We start from the raw sequence: 26,134 nt of genomic DNA, 5'->3' as shown, positions 1-26,134 counted from the left end.
GGCGATGGGGACGGGTGGGCACTCCAAGTGTGCGTCCCGCTGGGCGGGGTCAGGAGGGAGTGTCCGCCCCACCCCGCGCCCCGTCCCTCCCCCGCCCCGCCCCCCGGCCACAGCAGGGAGAGCAGGGCACTGCAAGGCCAGATCTGCGACCGCTGCTCAGCGGGGATAAATCTATTAGCGGAGCAACCAGGCCGCAGCCCGCCCCGCCCAGGAAGCCGCGCAGACATCGCCCCACCTCCTCCCCCGCAACCCGTCCCGCGCGGGGACCGGGTGGAGCCGTGGTCACCCCCGCAGCCCCTCCGCCCCAAGAAGCACCGAGCAAGGGGTCCACGGCGTTTTCACCCAGTGACCCCCATCTTGATGCGGGGGGATGGTCACTACAGCGACCTTGGGCCTGGGAAGGATGGGGTCAGCGCCGGTCCTGGGGAGAGCTTAAGACAGCAGCCTTCGGTCCTGAGCCCGACTCCGCCCCGGCGACAATTCGGCTCCGGCCTGGCCCTAGGCGTACCCTGCCTCCCCCAACACGGCCATTTCCTGGAACCTGGACTCTGGCTGTGCCAGCCGGGCAGAGAGGTTCCCAGAAATCACCGGCGCTCGGGAGCGGAGGCAGTTCCCCACCCGTGGCCCGGGCATCACTGTTTTCCTCCCAGGACCGCCCACAGCTGTGACCTTGGGAAGGAAGTCGGGCACAGACACTGGGGGTGCGGGTGGAGGGGGGAAGGGGGCGGGAGTAGGGGGCGGGGCGGGGGTCGAGGCAGCCCAGCCGAGGCCCACGCCCACCTCCCCCATCACCAAGGCTCTCTGGTCCCGCCCTGTCCCTTCTCCTCCCTCCTCAACTCCTGACAAAGTGGCACCAGGGAAGCAAAAGGCTCCTTCACGTCCAGGGACAGAAACCCATCTCAAAGCAGCTTGAGCCGACAGACTTCCCCGGCTCCCTTCTCCTCCCGGCCTCTGGGGCTCTGGTCACAGGGAAGTCGGGTGGAGCTGGCCTGCCGGGGATGGAGCTTGAAGGAGGGCCTTCAGCTCTTGGCTTCTGTCCTCTCTGCTCTGCCACCACCACTGTGTGGGGCTGGGACTGGAAGCCAGGTCTCCCTGTGGTGGGGCCTGTGACATGGGCCCGGGAGCGGTGATGACCTGGGCAGAGAGCCAGGGAGAACAATGAGCAGAGCCCTGTGAGAGCACTCTCCCTGGAGTCTGGGGGCCCGAGGGTTTGTTTCCCCTCTCTCCTGCCCCTGCCCTTGACTCTGTAAAACCCCTCTGTGTTTAGGGTAAGGGCTGCTGCTTTGCTGGCCATGTTCCAGTTGATTCCTTTCCTCACAGGGAAGAGTCTGGACTCCCGAGGGCTCTCTGGGCAAACCTGGCTCCCTCCCAGCCTCCCTGCCCACCCCTGAGGCTTGAGGTGGAGCTCTCTAGCAGGAGGGAAGGGAGGGGGGGACATGGAGACTGCCCCCATCCAGCTCTGTGACCTCCTCCTCCTCCCTCCCCCTGCGACAGGGGAGTGGCCTTCTCCTCCTCCTCCCTGGAGGGCCTGCCAAGATCCCTGAAGTGGGCAGAGATGTCGGAGTAGCTACAGTGTGGCAGCATCTGGTCCAGGCTCAGAAGTTTCTGGTAAATAGAGTTAATGCACCCCCACCCCACCTTGAGTGTGTGCAGCCCCAGCTCTCAGGAGGGCCTGAGAAGCTGTCCAGGAAAAATGATATGAACCCCTTCCATCCTTCGGGTTCAGGCAAATATGGCCCAGCTGAGGGTCTGGGATAGTCCTGACAGAGGTCAGCCGACAGGGCTAGATGTCAGCCCCCCAGGGACTGGGCACATCCAGGAAAGACCGGAAGGGTCCTTCATCAAACGCTGCAAAACAGTCTGAGGCTTGGATCGCTGGCCAGCCTCTAGCAGCCGGGTCCCATCTCAGACTCACGGGTCTTTGGGAATACTGCATTGGCCACAGGCTCTGGAGTCGGCGGGATCACAGGAGAAAACTCTAGAGTGAGAGAAGTCCCTGGGAGGGGCCCTCCTGTTGTGAAGGGGGTCTCCATCCATCCCTTCAGCTCCCGGCTGGAAGCTGGAGCCCTTTAGATGCAGCCGCACCTTTGCTCTGGGCCTGGTGGCAGTGGATGCGGAGCGGGGGAACTGCTCTGTTTCAAGGTTTCCCAGCTGGGCTGTGAGCGGTGAAGCCCAACAACCAAGGCTGGGCTAGGAGGGTGACGGAGGCCATGTGGATGGAGAGGAAGGAAATTTCTTTCTCCAGATTTTCTCGTAGGCTGAGCACTGGATTTATTTGGAAGAAATACTCAGATAAGCCCTTTGGGGTTAGGGCGGGTGAGGAGCAGATGAGAGGAGCAGTGCTCGGCCTTCAAAGGGGGCTGAGTGCTAGTCTTGGGGTGCTGGCTGACCCACTGCTGTATCCAGGGGTCATTCTGGATGGTGGTGCACCCGCGGCCCTGCTGCCCACAGTGTCCAGGCCTTGCTCAGAACCCCCTTGTGTCAAGGCTGTCCAGGTTTCCGGAAGGCCAGGTCTCAGGCCAGGCGAGCTGTGGCCACACAACTGCCCAGGTCTTTTGCCATTTCCTGCAGCAGTGCTGAACCCAGAACACAGGTTTGGGCAGGAACCAAGACAAAGACAGTTTTCTCTATCTGCCCTCCCCCTCCTCAATCCTTGTTCCGAGAGCCTGCAGGATTCTGGTCTGTTCTGACTCACATTTTATAAAGCCCTGTTTTATGGGCTGCCCTGGTGGTTCAGATGATAAAGAATCTGCCTGCAGTGCAGGAGACCTGGATTCAATCCCTGGATTGGGAAGATCCCCTGAAGAAGGGCATGGCAACCCACTCCAGTATTCTGGTCAGGATAATCCCATGGACAGGGGAGCCTGGGAGGTTACAGTCCATGGGACCACGAAGAGTCGTACACAACTGTGTGTCTAACACTTTTTCACTGTGTATTGTGGAAGTGTGTGTGTACCTGTCTGGAGGAAGTCAGGGGCTGCAGACAAGGTAACATTCTTTACTTGCACTTGAAGGTGTGGAGTGAGGCTCACTCTGGATCCTTTAATCAGAAGCGTCAGCGGGGCATGGTGCAGCCCAAGCCCTCTGGGGGGCAGAAGGGGATCTCTGAGAGGCTGCTGTGCCCTTAACTCACCCTAGCCCCCCTTCTCTCCCCTCCAGGAAGCTGTGAGAGCTGCAGGCGCCTGCTAGGGGAGCCCATTTATTTTCTCTGCTTGCTCAGCCCACACATGGCCTTATAGGGTAGAGGCTGTGCAGAGGCCTGGCCTCAGGGAATACCCTGGCTGGGAGGCCTTGGGGGCCTCTCCACTGAGTCTGAGGCGCCACTCTGGTTGGTGAGTCTCCTTCACCTTCTCAGGCTCTCTTCTCTAACATGCTTTGTAATAATAGCCTCTTTCCTACCCTGAAATGAAAGCCCCAGATAATATAACCTACTTACCCACCTGATTTTAAAATGATCATTATAATGCCCTCACCATAATAGAAAGAACTAAAAGGAAAGCAGTGTATATTTAAAGGAGCTTTTATTTTCATATATGAGCTTGTGCTGACCACACGGGAGGACACAAAGCAGTCTGGTACACATGGCCTCAGGCCATTGCTGTGGTGAAACTTTTTGACTGGGTAGTTCAAGGTGATGAACAGCTCAGGAAATTTCCAGATCAGACAGAGCCCAGTGCTGCTCCAGCTGCACTTAGTGGGATGTCCAGCATGGTGGGCTCCCACCAGAAACACTGTTGTGGTCCCCAATCCTGAAGTGAAGTCAAAGTCGCTCAGTTGTGTCCGAATCTTTATGACCCCCTGGATTGTAGCCAGCCAGGCTCCTCTCTCCATGGAATCTTCCCAACCCAGGGATCGAACCTGGGTCACCAGCATTGCAGACACAGTCTTTACCGTCTGAGCCTCCAGGGAAGGCCGATCAAGTGGGAATTAAAAATGCCTGCACCCCACCAATATGAGACATGCTTTCCTTCTGGGGGCAATAGGATCCTGTCCTGAGAAGCCTGGTTGCAGGCTGTGAGGGTAGAGGGGAGATGAACGGATCCACCAAGCTGGGCCTGAGGAGCTAATAACCTGCTGTGCGGAGAGGCATGAGGCACGTGAGGACAAACAGGGAAAGTTCACGGTCACCACTTAGTGCCTCTGGCTTCCCTCCCTCCCCTGAAGGACACGGTGCCATCTGGCTCCAGCAAGAAGCTCGATATCCCTACCCTCACTTCATCATAGCCAGTGACCAAGCTGTGTCAGTTTGGCCTAAACTTTCTCTCAGATCCATGTCCTTATCGCTTGTCTCCTCCTTCATTCAAGACTCGCTGGTGGGTGGCTGCAGTGACACCCTCCCCCTTATCCCCGCCCCATTCAGTCACCTCAGTGGTCCCCTGGTAGAGCCCCTGCATTAGTTTTCTCGGGCTGCCATACAAAACACTAGAGACCAGGTGACTTAAACCTCAGAAATGTATCACAGTCTGGAGGCTGGAAACTTGAGATCAAGTGTCAGCAGGTTGGTTTCTTCTGAGGCCTCTCTCCTCGGATTGCAGGTGGCTGCCCTCTTGCTTGTCCTTACATATTTGCCTTTGACCTGTGTGTTGTCTGTGCCCTCATGCCCTCATGCCCTCTTGCAAGGACACCAGTCATAGGATTAGGGCCCGTCCATACGAATTCATTTTAACTTAACTACCTCTTGAGAGGCCCCATCTCCACAGACATGTGGAGATATGCTGAGGTACTGGTGGTTAGGACGTCCACATATGAACTTTGAGGGGACACAGTTTAGCCGTAGCACCCCTCTTCAACAGTCCCTCTTGAAGTAATCTTTTGGTATCAAACTCCAAAAATTCAACTCTAAGTGCCCTGTGTTTTGTTTAAGCAAAGAAGAGAATCTGTCACTCATGGCACTTCCTAGTCTGGAGTGGAGGTCCAGCTGGATTTGGAGCTTGTGTGATGCTTTGGATCCCTTCTGAGTTCAGGTTCCTCTGGGTTGACATTGTATTCAGGCTTCGTGTGCAGCAAGGCTCAGCTCTGGGTCACGTCAGAGGTAGAAGAGAGAGTGGTTCCCAGGGGTGGGAAAGGAGGTTCCAGAATTGGTCTTACTGGCTCGGATTGTCCTGACAGACCCTGTGTTCTTCCCTGAGCCTGTCACCAAGGCCTGCAGGATAAGAGTGATGGCAAGCAGCCAGGCTGAGCTAGGACATCACCGTTTCCCTCAGGGAAAAATAAAGGCACATACAGTTCCCAGAAGGAAGGCAGATGGTTCTGGCCTGCAAACATTACAGAAGCTCACTGGAAAATGAGTGAATACAGGAGGGAATGAGCAACTTGGACCTTCTCTAATGTGGTAGAGAAATGTGAGCTACATCCAGTCATCTATGGATTTAATTTCCACAATTTGTTTAGTCACACTGGCTTTGCCCCCACAAACAATGCTTTTCCATGTTCCCTATGGGCAACATTGACAGATTTTCTTTTCCTGGGCTCCCAAATCACTGAAGATGGTGACCGCAGCCATGAAATTAAAAGACGCTTGCTCTTTGGAAGAAAAGCTGTGACAAACCTAGACAGTCCACATAGTCAAAGCTATGGTTTTTCCAGCAGTCATGTATGGTTGTGAGAATTGGACCATAAAGAAGGCTGAGCACTGAAGAACTGATGCTTTCGAACTGTTGTGCTGGAGAAGACTCTTGAGAGCCCCTTGGACAGCAAGGAGATCAAACCAGTCAATCCTAAAGGAAATCAACCCTGAATATTCACTGGAAGGACTGATGCTAAAGTTGAAGCTCTAATACTCTGGCACCTGATGGGAAGAACTGACTCATTGGAAAAGACCCTGATGCTGGGAAAGACTGAGGGCAGGAGGAGAAGGGGACGACAGAGGATGAGATGGTTGGATGGCATCACCAACTCAATGGACATGAGTTTGAGCAAGCTCTAGGAGACAGTGAAGAACAGGGTAGCCTGGTATGCTGCAGTTCATGGGGTCACAAGAGTTGGACATGACTCAGTGACTGAACAGTAACAACAATTAGTGTCAGTCCCACTGCAGAGTGTGACTTTGTCTTGAACCAGTGGCTTGAGAATGTGGAGGGACTAAGCATAGGTTACATGTTCCTGTTTGGAATGAATTAGGAGACTTAAAGGTTCTAGGAACTTCCCTGGTGGTCCAGTGGCTAAGACTCCACCTTCCCAATGTAGGGGCCCTCGTTCAAACCCTGGTCCAGGAATTAGATTCCACATGCCTCAGCTATAGATCCTCAACTATGACCCATTGTTGCAGCCAAGTAAGTAAATAAATAAATAAAATAAATAGAGACTCAGAGCACTAAGAAGATTATGGCGCCTCCATCATCCGACCCTATTACTGCCATTAAAAATAAAAGCATTTCTAAGCCGTGGAATAAATGTAAGGTAGTTTAACAACTTGTTCATTTTTCCCATAAAGACTATTTGAATTGCAAATATATGTTGATCAAATTATTTTAAGAAAAATGAAATTATTTTTTCCTGGGCCTCTGCCCTGCTGGCTCTGGCAGACACGCTTGCCTGCTGATGGGGAGTTTGGCCTTGCTGCCCCTGTTTGACCCCGGAGCATGGTTTACCTTGCTGCTGGCTGAGATCTTCCTAGACTCAACACAGCCTCCAGAGAACACTGCAGAGTGGAAAGGACGAGGCACCTGTGTCCAGGCCTCTGTGGGGCTGGCTTGGGGCCTGAAGTTTCCAGACAAGGACTGACTGTTTGGCAGCCGCTCACAGGCACTGTCTGCTCAGGCAAGGCGATGCATTTGGATCTTGCTGGGTCACTTTAAGCCACAGAGGATGTCAGGTTGGGGGCCCTGGTTGGGTACATTGTGACTGCCCCTGCTAGCTCTCTCAACTCCTCAGTATGCCCACCGCAGGGCTCTGGGTAAGAGAGCATAGCATCTCTTTAAATATGCTGTTGCTTCTGCTGCTGCTGCTAAGTCGCATCAGTCGTGTCCGACTCTGTGCGACCCCAGAGAGGGCAGCCCACCAGGCTCCTCTGTTCCTGGGATTCTCCAGGCAAGAACACTGGAGTGGGTTGCCATTTCCTTCTCCAGTGCATGGAAGTGAAAAGTGAAAGGGAAGTCGCTCAGTCGTGTCTGACTCTTAGCGACCCCGTGGACTGCAGCCTACCAGGCTCCTCCGTCCACGGGATTTCCCAGGCAAGAGTACTGAAGTGGGGTGCCATTACCTTCTCTGAATATGTTGTTAGACAAATCCAAAGTTCATTTTGCTGGCGAGCAGCAGTCGCCACGGTGAAGGTAGTGTATTCTGGAGACGGTACGGGGCCAGCAGGCCTGGTGCCAGGTATCACATGTACTACAAGTGGGACCTGTCCAAGTGGCCCCGGCAGGATAGCACTCCCACTTTCTGCCACTTTGGGTTCTGGGGGCCTTTCCTTTGGGGAGTAATTCTGCCTCCAGTGTGTCCTGCCTTGCCTCTAGAGACATATGTCTTCTAAGGAGGGTTTTGCAGATGGCTGTGTGGTTGGAGGGGTTCTGGGATCCTGACTAGCCCTGTGTCCACACCCCATCTAAACAGCAAGGGGACCCAGCTCTGGAGGCCCCTTTGTGTAGGAGTGTTTCTCAGTGTGGTCTCAGGATCACCTTTATCAGGATTACCTTTATGAGGATCACCTGAGTGCTGGCTAAAGTGATTTCTGAGTTGGACTTGAATTGAGCTTAGCCACTGCCATAGTGGCTAAAATAAGCAACTGTTGTTCAGTCGCTAAGTTGTCTCTGACTCTTTGCGACCTCATGGACTGCAGCACGCCAGGCCTCCCTGTCCATCACCAACTCCTGGAGCTTGCTCAGACTCACGTCCATCGAGTGGGTGATGCCATCCAACCATCTCATCCTCTGTTGTTCCCTTCTCCTCCTGTCCTCACTCTTTCCCAGCATCAGGGTCTTTTTCAACGAGTTGGCTCTACATCAGGCAGCCAAAGTATTGGAGCTTCAGCTTCAGCATCAGTCCTTCCAATGAATATTCAGGGTTGATTTCCTTTAGGATTGACTGGTTTGATCTCTGAGCAGTCCAAGGGACTCTCAAGAGTAATGAGCAAAAGCAAATAAATAAGCAAAAGCAAACCCAAAAGATACAGGTTTTGTAGTCAGACAGACCTGGGTTTGAATTCCATTCTCATGACTTACTAGATACCCTCATCCTCTCGAAGTCTCATTTTTTTGTAAAACAGGGACAGTAACATTTAGAATTGTAAGGGTTGAAAATGGTCATCTGAATAAAATAATGTGCTGAACAGAGTGCCTAGCACACAGAAGCTATTGTTTTCCTCTATTTCTTTGCACTGATCATTTAAGAAGACTTCTCATCTCTCCTTACTATTCTCTGGAACTCTGCATTCAGTTGGGTATATCTTTCCCTTTTCCCTTGCTTTTCGATTCTCTTCTTTCCTCAGTTATTTGTAAAGTCTCCTCAGAAAACCACTTATTTAGTCTGAAGCAAGTAAGCATGCTGTCTCAAACACTGCGACAGGGACTTTGGGAGATATGTTGGAACTTGCCCTTAAAGAGCTTATTTATAAGCTGGCTGGTCAGTAAAAATCTCATACACACAGGAAATCACTCAAGAACAACGAATCGCCTGCCAACCATGTGTCATACGTGCCTGGGAGCTGCTCAGAGGAGAGACTGATTACTGGGGCTAGCAGTGAGGTGGAAGTGAGGAACTCCACCAGGCTTCTAATCGAAGAACAAAGAAAGGAATATGTTTATTCGTTGTTTTGGAGGGGTTGGTTCATACCCAGCATAAGCAGAAAGCCTGGGATGCATGTAAACCTCTTAAATCTTTAGAACATAAACCAGGGCTTCTGAGAGAATATCACAGCATGAGTCAGAGGCTGCTCACACCAGGTCATGGGAACACGGCTTGGTGGGAAACTCTTTATCTCTGTCCAACCACTTGCCAGGTCCCAGCTCTGTGTAATGCCCAAGATCTTTGAAGGTAATTATCTGCTGGATGCAATTTTATTACACATAAACAACTCACTGACTTGACAATCACTGAACGCATGCACCACCAAAGAAAGGACTGCCCAGATCCCAGCAAGCAGATGGGAAATGCCCATCAACAGTTGGCCGTGAAGTACAGCGAATGGGTACCTGGAAATAATGCTTTTGTTGACAATCTCTTTCTTAAAAGGCACACTGGTTTAGGAGAATGGAAGAAGACAGAGACTTGGAGCAGAGTATGGATGTAGAAAGAGCAGAGAAATGGCTATTAGGAGGTCTGCTGCCTTTGGATCAAATAAGCTCATAACACAAATAGGCCAGAGACCTGCTTTGTGGAAAGATGAACTGGAAACACAACTGTAAAAATGGCGCTTGATGTCGACTTCACTCTTTTGAGTGTCTTCATGTGTAAAATGAGGGATAGATCACACCATTCTGATTCAACTAAAAAGTAGTGAATACCTGCTTAGTGCTAGGTTCTTTAACCTAGATACATTATCTCAACATAATAGCATCTACCTCACAAGGTGGTTGTGAAGCATAGGTCAATATATGTGATTTCTTGATATCTAGCATGTAGCAAGCACTTAATAATTAGCCATTAACATCTAATCCCACAACCTTGAGGTAAACATTACTTTCCTCTGTACAAAGGAAGAAACCATTAAGGAATGAGATCTGGATCTGAACCAAAGTCTGAAGTCAGGGTCTATAGTCTTCCCATTACACAGTTTGGTTTGGATAGGGCCCTCCCTTCCAGCTCTTCACTGTAAAAAATGAGAGGGTGGAAAAAAAAACTTGAGCGCCAGAAACAATTGAGCTTAGGACCTTCTAAGGGATTTTCTGTGAAAAGCTGAAGTGTCATCTCATTTATGATGCGGTTAATAAGGAGGTTGGGGAGAGGACTGAGACAAAGTCATGAAAACTTCTTTGCCCAAGTTCACTTATCATCATCTCATGCCAGTTAGAGACTGCAGACACATTATCTTACATGTACACATAAAGAAAAGCCAAGGTTCTTCAAGAGTAAAACCTTGAAGAGGTTTTACTGGAAAAGTTCTTAGTAGTTTAGCCATTGCAGGAGATACACGAGAGGATGTTTGAATCAGTCTCCTCCCTTGTGCTCAGGGGTTCTGTCCCAGTTGTTCTTAGAGCTCAGTTGTAGCTCTCACGATTCTAACAATTAGAGTCCAAGGATATATGATTACACACTGTGTACTAGGGTTGTAATGGTAAGCAAGACAAATGTGGAGCCAGTAAATGAGGACAGCAGGGGCAATACTGGGCAAGTCTGGAGGCAGAAGGACAGGTAAGTACTTGAAGGGTAGTGAACAGTGGGGAAGGAGGGTCGGTGAAGTGGAGAGATGTTTGAGAGGGTAAACGTTGAGTCAAGGGTGAAGCCTTTCTGGGTTTCTGGTTGGATCACTAGATGGAGGGGTTCCCATGCCCCTCAAGGGGGAGAAGAGGCTGCACATGGTTTGCTTACATGGTTTTTGGTGCCTGTGAGGCAGCCAAGTGGGGAGGCCCAGAGAGTGGCTGGATGTGCACCCCCTTGCCTTTAACTCTGAATCAGTGTCCACACGAACATCACCCGAGAGTAACCACTGCCACTCTCGCTTCTGTTTCTTCTACTGAATGTATCAATTCTAGCTCCTGTCCATCTTCATACAGAACCTTGTTTCACTCTATTCTATTTCACTTTAGATTTCTCTGCACCTTGGTTATCTCAATGCTATGAGTATGTTAGGAAATCTAGGGGCGGTGGGGGGGGGGGGGGGAATCAGGAAAAGAGATACCATCTCATTACAGTCTGACTCAAGTAGGCATTTTCTCTCAACAGCTTGCATTTTTCAAAGTTGTCACCTTAAGATTTAAGACCAAGATAACAAATTCTAAATGGCACTGCTTACCAGGAACTGGTGCTGACTGCTCCTTCAGGGAGCAACCCACTATTTTAGAAAGAATTTATTAACTGGCCAGAGACCAGTGAATGTACCACTCTTCCCAGACTACTCAATTTTGGACAGTGACATCACTGAGAGACTTCTGTTTCTTTAAACATTTCATATATTATGGGAAATGGTAGAGCTAACTGTCTGAAATGCAAGCAATGTTAAGACCTTGAAGAGGAAGGATATAGCTAATGAGAGGCTAGGAAATGAGATCATCTCTTTTATAGAAATCATCTGATATTGAGGAAACAAGAAATTTACGAAGGAGGGGAAACAATGAAATTAACCAGTGAGTAGAGCCATCCTTTGGGATCAATAATCTTTAGACCTAGACCTAACAGTAGAGCTGCGATGGATGAAGGGACACTGCTGATCAATCCAGGAGTTAGTTTCCTCTAAGATTAATTTTCTTCTCCTTAGATGCAGGAGGCTACATCTTAAATTACAAAGTGAAAAAATCAAGGCTGGAGTAAGGAATCTTTTATGTATAAATGTTGGAAACTACCTACTTTAATGATTGAAGGTCAAGGCACAAAAAACCCTACAGAACAAATGTCTGCATTTTTTATTACATTTAAATTATATCTCAACTTAAAAAAGAAACATGGGGAAAAAAGGTCAGAAAAGAAGGAAAAAAGGGTACACAATTAGGTCTTGTGGTTAAATTAATTTATACCTATTGTCCATAACAGGGTCAAAGGCAGGAAACAAGAAGTAAAGCTTATTTAAAAAAAAAAGCTTCTGAGCTGCCTAAGTAGACTTCATTTCCCTTGGATCATTAAAGGGACTTCCTCAGTAACTGAACAGCACTCTACACCCTCAATCCCATTAATAAAAATGCAGAGAATTCTTGGAGTAATAAACAAGGGTTCTCAAGGCAAGAATACTGAAGTGGTTTGCCATTCCCTTCTCCAGCGGACCACATTTTGTCAGAACTCTCCACCAAGACCCGTCCGTCTTGGGTGGCCCTACACAGCATGGCTTCGTTTCATCAAGTGAGACAAGGCTGTGGTCCATGTGATTAGACTGGTTAGTTTTCTATGATTGTGGTTTCAGTCTATCTTCCCTCTGATAACCTCTCTCAGCACCTACTGTCTTACTGGAGAAGGGAATGGCAAATCACTTCAGTATTCTTGCCTTGAGAACCCCCATGAACAGTATGAAAAGGCAAAAAGATAGGACACTGAAAGATGAACTCCCCAGGTTGGTAGGTGCCCAATATGCTACTGGAGATCAGTGGAGAAATAACTCCAGAAAGAAGGAAGAGACAGAGCCAAAGCAAAAGCAACACCCATTTGTGAATGTGACTGGTGATAGAAGCAAGGTCTGATGCTGTAAAGAGCAATATTGCATGGGAACCTGGAATGTTAGGTCCATGAATCAAGGCAAATTGGAAGTGGTCAAACAAGAGATGGCAAGAGTTAACGTCGACATTCTAGGAATCAGCAAACTAAAATGGACTGGAATGGGTGAATTTAACTCAGATGACCATTGTATCTACTACTGCGGGCAGGAATCCCTTAGAAGAAATGGAGTAGCCATCATAGTCAACAAGAGTCCGAAATGTAGTACTTGGATACCATCTCAAAAACAACAGAATGATCCCTGTTCGTTTCCAAGGCAAACCATTCAGTATCACAGTAATCCAAGTCTACGCCCCGACCAGTAACGCTGAAGAAGCTGAACGGTTCTATGAAGGCCTACAAGACCTTTTAAAACTAACACCCAATAAAGATGTCCTTTTCATTACAGGGGACTGGAATGCAAAAGTAGGAAGTCAAGAAACACCTGGAGTAACAGGCAAATTTGGCCTTGGAGTACAGAATGAAGCAGGGCAAAGCCTAATAGAGTTTTGTCAAGAGAACACACTAATCATAGCAAACACGTTCTTCCAACAACACAAGAGAAGACTCTACACATGGACATCACCAGATAGCCAACAATGAAATCAGACTGATTATATTCTTTGCAACCAAAGATGGAGAAGCTCTATACGGTCAGCAAAAACAAGACTGGGAGCTGACTGTGGCTCAGATCATGAACTCCTTATTGCCAATTTCAGATTTAAATTGAAGAAAGTAGGGAAAACCACTAGACCATTCAGGTATGACCTAAATCAAATCCCTTACAATTATACAGTAGAAGTGAGAAATAGATTTAAGGGCCTAGATCTGATAGACAGAGTGCCTATGAACTATGGACGGAGGTTTGTGACATTGTACAGGAGACAGGGCTCAAGACCACCCCCAAGAAAAAGAAATGCAAAAAAGCAAAATGGCTGCCTGAGGAGGCCTTATGAATAGCTGTGAAAAGAAGAGAAGCGAAAAGCAAAGGAGAAAAGGAAAGATATACCCATTTGAATGCAGAGTTCCAAAGAATAGCAAGAAGAGATAAGAAAGCCTTCCTCAGCGATCAATGCAAAGAAATAGAGGAAAACAACAGAATGGGAAAGACTAGAGATCTCTTCAAAATTAGAGATACCAAGGGAACATGTCATGCAAAGATGAGCTCGATAAAGAACAGAAATGGTATGGACCTAACAGAAGCAGAAGATATTAAGAAGAGGTGGCAAGAATACACAGAAGAACTGTACAAAAAAGATCTTCACGACCCAGATAATCATGATGGTGTGATCACTCACCTAGAGACAGACATCCTGGAATGTGAAGTCAAGTGGGCCTTAGGAAGCATCACTACGAACAAAGCTAGTGGAGGTGAAGGAATTCCAGTTGAGCTATTTCAGATCCTAAAAGATGATGCTGTGAAAGTGCTGCACTCAATATGCCAGCAAATTTGGAAAACTCAGCAGTGGCCACAGGACTGGAAAACATCAGTTTTCATTCCAATCCCAAAGAAAGGCCAAAGAATGCTCAAACTACCACACAATTGCACTCATCTCACACGCTAGTAAAGTAATGCTCAAAATTCTCCAAGCCAGGCTTCAGCAATACATGAACCATGAACTTCCAGATGTTCAAGCTGGTTTTAGAAAAGGCAGAGGAACCAGAGATCAAATTGCCAACATCTGCTGGATCATTGAAAAATCAAGAGTTCCAGAAAAACATCTATTTCTGCTTTATTGACTATGCCAAAGCCTTTGACTGTGTGGATCACAATAAACTGTGAAAAATTCTTCAAGAGATGGGAATCCCAGACCACCTGACCTGCCTCTTGAGAAATCTGTATGCAGGTCAGGAAGCAACAGTTAGAACTGGACTTGGAACAACAGACTGGTTCCTAATAAGAAAAGGAGTACATCAAGGCTGTATACTGTCACTCCGCTTATTTAACTTATATGCATAGTACATCATGAGAAACGCTGGGCTGGATGAAGCCCAAGTGGGAATCAAGATTGTTGGGAGAAATATCAATAACCTCAGATATGCAGATGACACCACCCTTATGGCAGCAAGTGAAGAACTAAAGAGCCTCCTGATGAAAGTGAAAGAGAGTAAAAAAGTTGTCTTAAAGCTCAACATTCAGAAAACTAAGATCATGGCATCTGGTCCCATCACTTCATGGCAAATGGATGGGGAAACAGTGGAAACAGTGGCTAACTTTATTTTCTTGGGCTCCAAAATCACTGCAGATGGTGACTGCAGCCAGGAGGTGTTTACCTCCGGAAGAAAAGCTATGACCATCCTAGACAGCATATTAAAAAGAGACATTACTTTGCCAACAAAGGTCCATCTCGTCAAGGCTATGGTTTTTCCAGTGGTCATGTATGGATGGGAGAGTTCAACTATAAAGAAAGCTGAGCACCAAAGAATTGATGCTTTTGAACTGTGGTGTTGGAGAAGACTCTTGAGAGTCCCTTGAACTGCAAGGAGATCCAAGCAGTCCATCCTAAAGGAAATCAGTCCTGGGTGTTCACTAGAAGGACTGATGTTGAAGCTGAAACTCCAATACTTTGGCCACCTCATGTGAAGAGCTGACTCACTGGAAAAGACCCTAATGCTCGGAAAGATTAAAGGCAGGAGGAGAAGGGGACGACAGAGGATGAGATGGTTGGATGCCATCACCAAGTCAATGGACATGAGTTTGAATAAACTCTAGGAGTTGGTGATGGACAGGGAAGTCTGGTGTGCTGTGGTCCATGGGGTTGTGAAGAGACGGACACGACTGAGCGACTGAAATGAACTGAACTGAATAAACAAAGGTGGTTGTTTTTATTTTTTTCCCATTATTTTTCAAATAATTTATAAAATAGTTTAACTCCTTCACTGATATTAAAGTCATGCCTATTCACCCCAGGAATCAGATTCAGCTCTTTGGGTTCAGGGGTTTCATGGTGGGGAGAATATTATTTGATCCATTTATTTACAATCCAGGCTGAAAAACAAACAAGAAGTCCTTGTCCATCTGAAGATCTTAATATATTTATTTGAAAACCAAGTTGTGTGAAAGAGAACACTAGTCATATACCATCTCTTCAACCAAAGACTTGCAGACAAGGTCAGCACAGAGGCAATGATACATGCAGTGAATAGCAGGTCTCAGCATAAATTTCCTCACAGGCATTTCCAATACGAGCCTGGACAATCTTCTTCAGGTGAGCAATAAGATCCTGGGGTAGCGGGGAGAGGGAGAAGCTAGGGTTACTCTTAATTTAAAAAAACATTAAAAAACAAAAACAAAAACAAAAAACCCCAAAGACACTAGATGTTGAAGTTTAAAACTAGCCCCTAGGGACTTTCCTAGCAGTCCAATGGTTAAGACGTCACACTTCCACTACAGGGTGCACAAATTTGGGATCCCTGGTCTGGGAACTAGGATCGGGCATGTGGCCTGGTGCAGCCAAGACATAACAAAACAAAACAAAAGAAAACGAGCCCCAAACCCTGCTGATACAGTCCTAATATGCCAGTTTGCTAAGACAGACTATAGCTTTCAAATTCTTATTAGACTGAATGTTTTCCCCTTTTAAAAACTAACAAGAATCCAATTTCCAACTGAAAACTTCTACACCATCTGGTAGCTCACAGCTCTGAAAGACTTAATTGGGAGGTTTTCAGTAGGGGATTGTGAAAGGCTGCCAGGGGCTAATGTAAACTCAGTTCTGCACACAAACTGAGAGCTCAGGGTATTAATACTGCCGTGTGCTGGTTGGGTAAAGCTTAGGAAACCATTAAGAGCTGAAAGGTAATTTTCAAAAGCAGGAAGGGAGGTTATAAATCTGCAAATTGTCTCTTGGGGGTCTGACTATATGTTTCTACAAAGAGCAGGGTTTCTGCCTTAATTATTTATCTGAGAAAGCTTTAATTAATTGTTACTTATGGAGCTAGATCTGCAATATGACATTTAAAATGTATTTTTCCTTTGTCATAATGATACGATTCTAATCTTCTTTGAAGAGTACAATTCATGTTTGTTTTACAACCTATTTGTCCTACGGTGGGATTAGAGAACCTTGATTATACAGTTTGTGTGTGCTTAGCTGCTCAGTCATGTCAGACTCTTTGTGACCCCATGAACTGTAGCCCTCCAGGCTCCTCTGCCCATGGGGATTCTCCAGGCAAGGACACTGGAGTGGGTTGCCATGCCCTCCTCCAGGGTATCTTCCCAACCCAGGGACTGAACCCAGGTTTTCTGCACTATGCGTGGATTTTTTATCATCTGAGCCACCAGGGAATTGCATCATCAAACATGTAACACCCACTTGAAAAAGAAATAGAGGAGTAGAATGATAATTTTGTGAAATTACAGTCTTTTGCACCTAAAAATCCCCTTCAACATGGTTAGGAAACTGGCATAATAATTATCTTTTTCAACTGGACAAAGCTTTGTTTACAGTCTAACTGACCATAAGTACCCATAAGCACTATTGTCTTATACATATTAGATGTTCAGTAACTTCACTGAATAAATGAATAGTAAGGCTTTTAGAGCCAGAAGTATTAACAAAGGAAAGAGAGAAGAATCATGAGAAATTCAGACCTGTGCTACTCAAAGTGGGATCCACAGAACAGTGCCAGTCCACAAACTATAACTGATCCACAAGAAGGAGCTTACATCAGAATGGAAATCAACTCCATTACTAAGCGGCCAGTCAGTTCAGCTGATTTTTTGGGGGGGTTAGGGGATAGCAACGTTTTTTGTTGAGTGAAGAACTGAGTTACATTCTGGAGCAAGCCCCTTCCTCAGGGACCTATGAAAACAGTTTGCAGACCAGCCACTTTGAATAGAACTGGCAGAACACTAGACTAGGGGAGAGAATCAAGAAAAAAAGAAAAAGGAATTGGTGGTTACATATTCAGGAAGAAGTTAAATAAAGAGAAGTTTTAATGTCATTACATTAATAGGGATTAAGAACAGAAGGGGAAAGTGAGACCAGATCCTTGTAAAATCATTTGTGAAGAATCGACAGAGAGACTTCTCGCGGTACACAATTTTGCTCCACACGCACCTCTGGTCCTTAGTCATCAATATACTCAAATGGTTCTGGGGGTTCTGGCTCTTGTTCTTCCTCCTCAATTTTTGGGCCATGAGCTGCCACGGGTTCCACCAGCTCTTCAATGTCTTCACTGGTATCCTTCAGAATGATGATGCCTCCAATGGACAGCTATTAAACAGAGCAAGGAATGAAGATGCTCAAGCTCCACTCGTATTTCCAGAATGCTCCACAATCTTGAGTGCTTACTTGTTAAATGGTACCCCAAGAGAATGAGAATGATTTGGAAGTAGAAAACTGGAACTACACTCTCCTAGATGACAGTCAGGAAACTTGGCATTTGTCCCTGTGTGATGCTACACCAGTAACTTAACTGTTCAACTGTAAGATGGGGTTAATAATATCTTCCTCATCTATTCCTTCAGGTTAGTCTGAGGACTGACCGTGGACAGCACTGCCAGTGTACATAACAAAGGATAAAGATAACTGCCAGCTACAGGAGTATCTGCAAATCTAACCCAGTGGCTCTGGAGGGTGGAACACGTGGTGTTGCTCTGTCTGGATGATGCATCCTGATTTAAGAAGCGTTATCTAGTACTGTACTGGCCTCAGCTGGACTGCAGGGAAAACGTTTACTATCCAACAAGGCAGTCTAATGCCGTGCCACTCAACATGTGGTCCTCGCCCAGTAGCATCATTATCATGTCAGAGCTTGTCAGAAATGCAGAAAACTTAGCCCTACTTTAGAATTCTGAATCTGTTTTAACAAGATCCTCAGGTGATTTTTATGCATGCTAAAGTTTAAGACACACAATCTAATAGATCCTTTTATCATTTGTGTGAAAAGCATCATTTTGGACACAAAAGACAATTTATAAATGAAAAGAGTATTTTTCTCCAGAAATTTTAGAATGACAGAACAATATAAATATCGCAAATATCTGAGTGTTTTTCATTTTAATTTACAAATCATTGTGATGCAAGACAGTGAAAAACTAGATGGGAAATAAAAGGGAAGTAGAATGTAGAAGCAATTCTATTAAGCCCTCTCCCAAACATATTAGCAAAAGGTAAATTCAAGCGCCAAACTGTTCGCCCATCTCTGGTGTACCCATCTTATTCTATTTGCTTGCCTGTGTCAAAGGAAATGGAAAGCTGCTCTCTGTAATTAAATCAGTCAACAGTGGAGGGCACATCTGGAAAAAACACATTTCTACCAAAGCACATTACTGGGAAGGAAAAGAAGCCCAAGCACATTAGTCAAATGATTCACATATGTATAAGCATCTCTGCAGTTCAACCTAATCTAATTTTTTACCCATCAGAACCCTGCTCTGCCATGCTATAAAACTGGTGTGCCTGCATGAATTTCTAAACTGCTTCCCCTGTCTCAATACACACATATCCATACATATTAATCTATAACCCCTTTCCTTAAAAAGTTTTCTTGAAAAAAAGCCATTTTATGAATGGTCCCTGACTTGACTACCAATATTCACCCAAGAACAGAGTTACTTGGCCACTATCTTAATATTCCATGGTCTAAAAGTGTGTATGAACCTCTAAAGGACCAATGGAGATTCAGCAAAGGACTTCCTGCATTTTGGAAATAATGGCTCTAGGGTTGTAACAGTACTATTTCGTGCTTAACTGGTATGCTCCAGCCCAAATCCTGCAGTATAACCAACATATAGGAAGAGCTTTTTATACCTACATGGTTTAGGTTTATTAATGCCTTATATGTTAGAGAGTTCACACATTCTCTAATAAGAAAATAAGATACACGACAGCCCGTTTTCTGAGAAGGCTAGTGACAACTGAAGACAGAGGCAATGGGATACTTCCTGCTGCCAAAAGCTCTACACTCTCTGTAAGGCGTCTTTTAAGATGGACAGGAAATAGGAGGAATACAACCCATTTTCAAGATTAAATGCAAAGTCTGAGGAAGGAGCTGATGACCCTGCCAGCATGGTACTAGAGGAGATGAGTCAGGGGGTACTCTTTTCTTTACCACAAACACACAGAGGCAGTCTTTTTTCCAAAATTGAGATATAATTCACATAATATAAATTAACGCTTTTAAGTATACAATTCAGTGTTGTTTTTTTTTAAAGTATATTCACAAAGTCATGCAACCACTTCCACTATCTAATTGAAGAGAACATTCTGATGAATGTTTAATCTAAAAGAAATTCTGCATCTATTAGCAGTAATTCTTCATTTCTCCCTACTTCCAGCCCTTGTAACCATTAAAACAACTTCTGTTTCTATGGATTCGTCTGTTTTGGACATCTCAAATAAACAGAATCATACAACATGTGGTCTTTTGTGTCTGGCTTTTCTCATTTAGGATAATGTTTTTAGGTTCAAACATGGTGCAGTATATATTACTATGTGATTTCTTTTGGCTGAATAAAATTCCATTGTGCATATCATTTTTATTTATTCACCCACCACTTGATGGACATCTGAGTTGTTTATACCTTTTGGCTATTATGTGTAAAGCTGATAGAAACATCAGTGTACAAGTGTTTGCGTGGACATGGTTTTCATTTTCTTGGGCATATACCAAGGAGTGGAACTGCTGGGTCATATGATGCGCCTGTGTTTAATTTTTCAAGGAACAATCAAATCGGTTTCCATAGGGGCTGCACCAACACTGCACTCCTACACCAGTGCCGCCTGAGGCTCCAATTTCCTACATCCTTGCTAACTGTAATCAAAAATTTACTGTCTGTCTTTTTGATTACAGGTATACTAGTAGGTATGATGAAAGCATCTCCCTGTGGTTTTGATTTACATTTCCCTTACGATGAATGATGTTGAGAGTCTTCATGTGCTTTTGGCCATTTGTAAATCTTCTTTGGAGAAATGCCTATTCAAATCCTTTGCCCATTAAAAAAAAAGTTATGTTTTGTGACTTTTCTAGAAAGTATTTTTGTTGTATGTGACCACTGAAATCTCTCAGTTATCTGACCGGACAGCTAATAACTAGTGAGGGAGTTCCTTAAATACTTGGAATAAGTCTCCCAGTCTTTGCTGAGGGGCTATGTGTACGACTGGGGTCCTACCTTCAACAGCCAGCCAGGCACAGACATAGGAAATATATTTTGGCTCATAAGTGAACAACTGTTACAGCTTCCTCTGATTTGAGCAAAGCTTTAACAATCATTTAAGTTCCAGCTGAGGCAAACCAGCCTCCTCATATGGTGTCATGACACTGAGCATATACTTTGCTGTCTTTTGTTCTTCGTAACTGTCAAAATCACTGGGTGTCTTGTGTGTGCTTAAAGTGTTCACTGGTTGTGCACTAATACAGCTGTTCTGGCAAGAGCAGTTTTGAAAGTATGCTGTTAGAATATATTTTCTAGAAACATGTCACTTAGGCAAGGTGGGTTGCAGATTAGACAGTGACTGATATAATGTGTCCACTGGTGAGTGAGTGAAAGTTGTGTCTGACTCTTTGCGACCCCACAGACTGTAGCCCACTAGGCTCTCCTCTGTGCATGGGATTCTCTAGGCAAGAATACTGGAGTGGGTTGCCATTCCCTTCTCCACTGGTGGTTCTACCAATTAATTCATTCAACACTACAGGCCAAGTAGTATTGGGTCCCAATCAGGAAGCAACAGTTAGAACTGGACATGGAACAACAGACTGGTTCCAAATAGGAAAAGGAGTACGCCAAGGCTGTATATTGTCACCCTGCTTATTTAACTTCTATGCAGAGTACATCATGAAAAACGCTGGGCTGGAGGAAGCACAAACTGGAATCAAGATTGCCGGGTGAAATATCAATAACCTCAGATATGCAGATGACACCACCCTTATGGCAGAAAGTGAAGAGGAACTAAAAGGCCTCTTGATGAAAGTGAAAGAGGAGAGTGAAAAAGTTGGCTTAAAGCTCAACATTCAGAAAACGAAGATCATGGCATCCGGTCCCATCACTTCATGGGAAATAGATGGAGAAACAGTGGAAACAGTGTCAGACTTTATTTTTGGGGGCTCCAAAATCACTGCAGCTGGTGACTGCAGCCATGAAATTAAAAGACGCTTACTCCTTGGAAGGAAACTTATGACCAACCTAGATAACAAATTCAAAAGCAGAGACATTACTTTGCCAACAAAGGTCCGTCTAGTCAAGGCTATGGTTTTTCCAGTAGTCATGTATGGATGTGAGAGTTGGACTGTGAAGAAGGCTGAGCGCCGAAGAATTGATGCTTTTGAACTGTGGTGTTGGAGAAGACTCTTGAGAGTCCCTTGGACTGCAAGGAGATCCAACCAGTCCATTCTAAAGGAGATCAGTCCTGGGTGTTCTTTGGAAGGAATGATGCTAAAGCTGAAACTCCAGTACTTTGGCCACCTCATGTGAAGAGCTGACTCATTGGAAAAGACTCTGATGCTGGGAGGGATTGGGGGCAGGAGGAGAAGGGGATGACAGAGCATGAGATGGCTGGATGGCGTCACCGACTCGAGGGCCGTGAGTCTGAGTGAACTCTGGGAGTTGATGATAGACAGGGAGGCCTGGCGTGCTGCAATTCTTGGGGTCGCAAAGAGTCGGACATGACTGAGCGACTGAAGTGAACGGAACTGAATGCAAGATTAATAGGAGGTGGGAGAAGACCTTCAAACTGTTCTATCCTTCCTGGCCTTACTGCCTGCTACCCACACATGTCTGATGACTTGTCACCATAACCAAGTAATAGCTACTGAGGATTTACCACCTATAGATATTGTTTTAGGTATTTCACACATAACAACCTATTTAATCTTAACAATATTCCTGAGTGGTAGGTAGTATTACCATTCCAATTATTAGATGAGGAAACAAACAGGAAGCAATTAAATGAGGTGTCTCAGTCACACAGCTAAGACATGGCAGAGTTGCAATATAAACTCAGTTCCACCCAGTTCCAGCTCTTCCATTAAATACAGCTATCTTCTATCCTCTGCCCTTGTTTCCTGATAATCTAGTCAGGTAAGACCCTGACTCACAATTTTAAGAGTTGTCACCACTAGCAGGGAACACCTTCAAGCTGATAATAATGGGTTTACTTTTCCAGAAGGATCTAGAAATCTTATCTATGACATTTCAGATTGGTCCAGGATTTGAATTTACTAAGTGTGTCTACTAATGGTTCTCCAGTTTGCAAGATATAAGAACCCAAAAAAGAAAGACATTATCATGCTCAAATTTCTGATCAGCATTTGTTTCTAACATGAAACTTTCTGCCCTAGAATAAATTAAGTGGCATGAAGATCCTTATCTAATTCTAAAACAGAACATTCTTGTGCTTGTGTATTAACTGTATATGCTTATATACAAGCTTGTATACACTTGTATATTACGTTGTTCCATCACATTCTCGTGAGTTAGGGATGGTAATTCTTATAGTAGTGAAAACTGATGGAGAGAGGATTTCACACAGGCTGGAAGTGGTAGAATCAGGATTTAAACTCAGGATGTCCAGCTCCAGAGTCCATGGTCCTAATCACTATGCTGTATTAGTAACTCTATGATGTAAACCTTTGGTAGATGAATGGTTACACAAAAGTCAAGAATCCAAATCTGTATGAATGGAAGGGTATGTTCGCTTTTGCTAAGAGATTTATTAGTACTAGAGAGCTGTTTCCAACATTTGGGCAATTTATCCTTCTCTATAAAGATTCCACTGACTTATAGATTAATATCCTACTGGTATATAACTAAGGGCCATTGGTAACTTACGGGTTTGAAAGGCTGGTATCTACAGGTCTCCAGCATGCTTAGGACCTTAAGCTGGGCGGGCATAACTCGGGCTGGGTTATCCAATAACTGGAAGTTTGGCTCAGGTTCTTTTTTCTTCTCTTTTTCTTCCTTTTTCTCTGCCTCATCCTACAGGGAGGAAAAAAATATAGTCCCATAAAGGTTCACTTCTGTTCTACAGCACTGTTTAATAAATTTACTGAGCAACTATCAGGTGCAAAAGGTAGTTAGGATTAGATATAATGGAAATAGAACCAAAATGATACCAGACTCAGAAGAGAGAGATGGTAACTGCTTGGGGATGAGAGTGATATTTAACTTAATTGAAAAGGGTAAGAAGGTTTTTCCATTAGCAGAGATATTTAAATAAATGATGTTGCCTTTGCCTGAAAGGGCTTTTCTTTCTCCTACCATCACCGCACTGTCTGATGAAAATCCTACTCTGCCCTTCAAAACCCATTTTAGTTGTCATTCCTTCCAAGAACTCATTCTTGATTTGTACCCTACTATTATTCCCATGAATGAGTTTAATTTCTAAAGTCTCTTTCAATTAAAATTTTATGGGTTTCCATGCTTGAACAGGATAATTATTTAAAGGAAGTCAAGAGCAAGGTATAACAACGTTCAACTAAGGAAGAATCTGGACCATAACAGAGACAGCTACATCAACCCATATCACCAGAAAGTTATACCCACCACTTCCATTTTCTCCTCTTCCTTTTTTTCCTTTTCTTTTTCCTTCTTTTTAGCCTTGGCAGTTATAGATAACACAGCAGTAGAAACCTAGAGGAGTGAACAGAGTAAACTGTTGTAATACTTACACGGGCTTCCCTGGTACTTCAGAGGGTCAAGAATCTGTCTGCAATGCAGGAGACCCAGGTTCAATCCCTGGGTCAGGAAGATCCTCTGGAGAAGAGACTGACAACCCACTCCAGCATTCTTGCCTGGAGAATGCCATGGATAGAAAAGGCTGGCAGGCTACAGTCCACAAGGTCACAACAGTTGAGCAACTAATACTTTCATTTACACACAAATGCACAAGCCCAGTAAGAATTCCGTTCTACAATGCTATTGTTTCCTGGTAGTAAAGAATCAAAAAGAACAAAATAATCTGGGAATATAAGGATAACTCACTGTTACAGTCATCAGGTAAATCTTTAGTTGCTAGAGGCTTGTGTCCAATATAGCTCTAAATTTTTTTTTAAATCTGTAGTATACCTTAGATATTAATTTGCTATGATAAGTTTCTGAGACAGAGATTTGGGTACCGCATCCTTTTTTACTTTATAGGGAAAGCACTGGAAAACAAAAATTTTCTCCAAACTTGGTTGTAAAGCTCTCTCACTGGACTAGATGCCCTACAACGGTAACCCACAGTGGCTAAGTGGTTAACCTGGAATTATCATCCTTGATGGGTCTCACTGAAACCAGAGGTGAAACAGGGACCTTGAAAGGCTAGGCAGTAAATGTGTAAAGCTGCCCTTGTTTTAGACTCAAAGGTGTTGGGGGGCACCCTGAAACACAGCTGATGAATTAGATACACATCTGATGAACAAGATGCTATTATCAAAGGACACTATCACCTATCACCTGGAAATTTTGTCAATTACATAATTATCCCTAGTTAATCATAACATTTACAGCAAACAATCAACTGGCTAATATGGAATATTCTCTTAGAAAAAGTCATTTTCCTAAACCTGAAGTGTCATAAAGGATAATTTTACTGAGAAAACTACAAGGACAAGCACAGCTCTCAATTTTACCATAGTTTAACTGAATATCTTTATACTCATTGGGAGGACTATAAATTGGTTATATCCATTTTGAAAGGAAATTCAGTTAATACTTATAAAAATTAACAATTTGCATTACTTTTGATTAAGCAATTCTACATGTAAGATCCTAACTTACGGATATACTTGTACAAGTGCACAAATACACATGTATAAAAACTCTATCCCAGTCTCTTCTGTAACAGTGACAAATCAGAAATAACCTTCAATGTCTATCACACAAGGAACTGGTAAACAATATACACACAAAGGGATTGCTCTGCAGCTTCGGAAAAAACGAGATCAATATACATTGAAAGAACCGCTAAAATGAAAACAGTAAGATGCAGAACAGTATGTAGAAAACATGATTTGCGGTATAAAAAATATTGACATGTGCAGAAAAAACATCTGGAGGATTCACAAATTATGGCCCCTGAAACATGGGACCTGGATGACCAGGAGAGAAAAGGGCTTTCACTCCATACTCTTATGTAATGCTGGATTTGACCATAAGAAGTATTACTTTAAAAATACCTACTTTAAAACATAACAGAAAAAAAAAACAAACATAACAGTATTTAAAACAAACCCAAGTAAAACACTAAGCGGCTCTTATACAGGTATAAATGGTGCTCAAAGTAACAAAAGACCTACCTTTTCCTTTTCTTTTTCTTTTGGTACTTCCAGAGGGGCAGGATACGCAAATGTTGATGGTTTACAGTTTGATTTATATTGAACTTTTGGCATCTGAAGAAATAAGAGAATTCCTCCCCTTTATTAAAATAATCAAAATCAAGGTTTAAGGTTTCTATACCCAAAATAAGCACACAGATGCAAAGGGATGCCAGAAGTTTCAATTCACATTAAATCACACAGCTGTTCAATTATGTTACCACACTTCCCTTAAAGGCATCTGTCTTCTTTCACTGAGTTAGTTGTGAGGGGCTTTACAGAACTACTGTGGTTCCCTATACTTTCTTGAAGCTCTGTGCCCATTTTTCATTTTACCATGCACCCTGCTTCAGAGGGTTAAGTCCCAGTCATGGTGTGAGCATCAGATCAACTGTTACCTTTTTTGTAGTGTCATCTGATTATCTAATCTGCACACCTAACTTCCATGTCCCTTCCTTACACTACAGAGTCTAGCTGGCTTTGTATTACTTGGTGACCAGATTTAAAGTTCTCTAGTCTGAATTTTTCTCTATTTACCCAATTTGCATTGATAGGGAATGGTAATAAGCACCCCATTTACTAGGACAAGCAACGTTGCCTTTTCCATCCCACTTTCATT

At 44.6% G+C, this 26,134-nt stretch overlaps 1 protein-coding gene across 1 annotated transcript in view; it reads right to left on the bottom strand.

Annotated features, from left to right (window-relative positions):
• Positions 1–15,180: 15,180 nt before the first annotated feature.
• PSMD1 (proteasome 26S subunit, non-ATPase 1) overlaps positions 15,181–26,134 on the bottom strand; it is an 83,745-nt gene continuing 72,791 nt past the window's right edge. Inside the window, exons 21-25 of the mRNA XM_052657062.1 lie at positions 25,498–25,590; positions 23,762–23,848; positions 23,048–23,194; positions 17,337–17,492; positions 15,181–15,497 (exon numbers count right to left, since the gene is read on the bottom strand). Of these exons, the coding sequence (XP_052513022.1) occupies positions 17,346–17,492; positions 23,048–23,194; positions 23,762–23,848; positions 25,498–25,590 (474 nt within the window). The 3' untranslated portion in view covers positions 15,181–15,497; positions 17,337–17,345. The remainder of the gene's footprint in view (positions 15,498–17,336; positions 17,493–23,047; positions 23,195–23,761; positions 23,849–25,497; positions 25,591–26,134) is intronic.

The sequence above is a fragment of the Budorcas taxicolor genome, chromosome 2, assembly GCF_023091745.1.
Source record: "Budorcas taxicolor isolate Tak-1 chromosome 2, Takin1.1, whole genome shotgun sequence".
NCBI classification, from domain to species: Eukaryota; Metazoa; Chordata; class Mammalia; order Artiodactyla; family Bovidae; genus Budorcas; species Budorcas taxicolor.
This window is presented reverse-complemented; position numbering and strand designations above follow the sequence as displayed.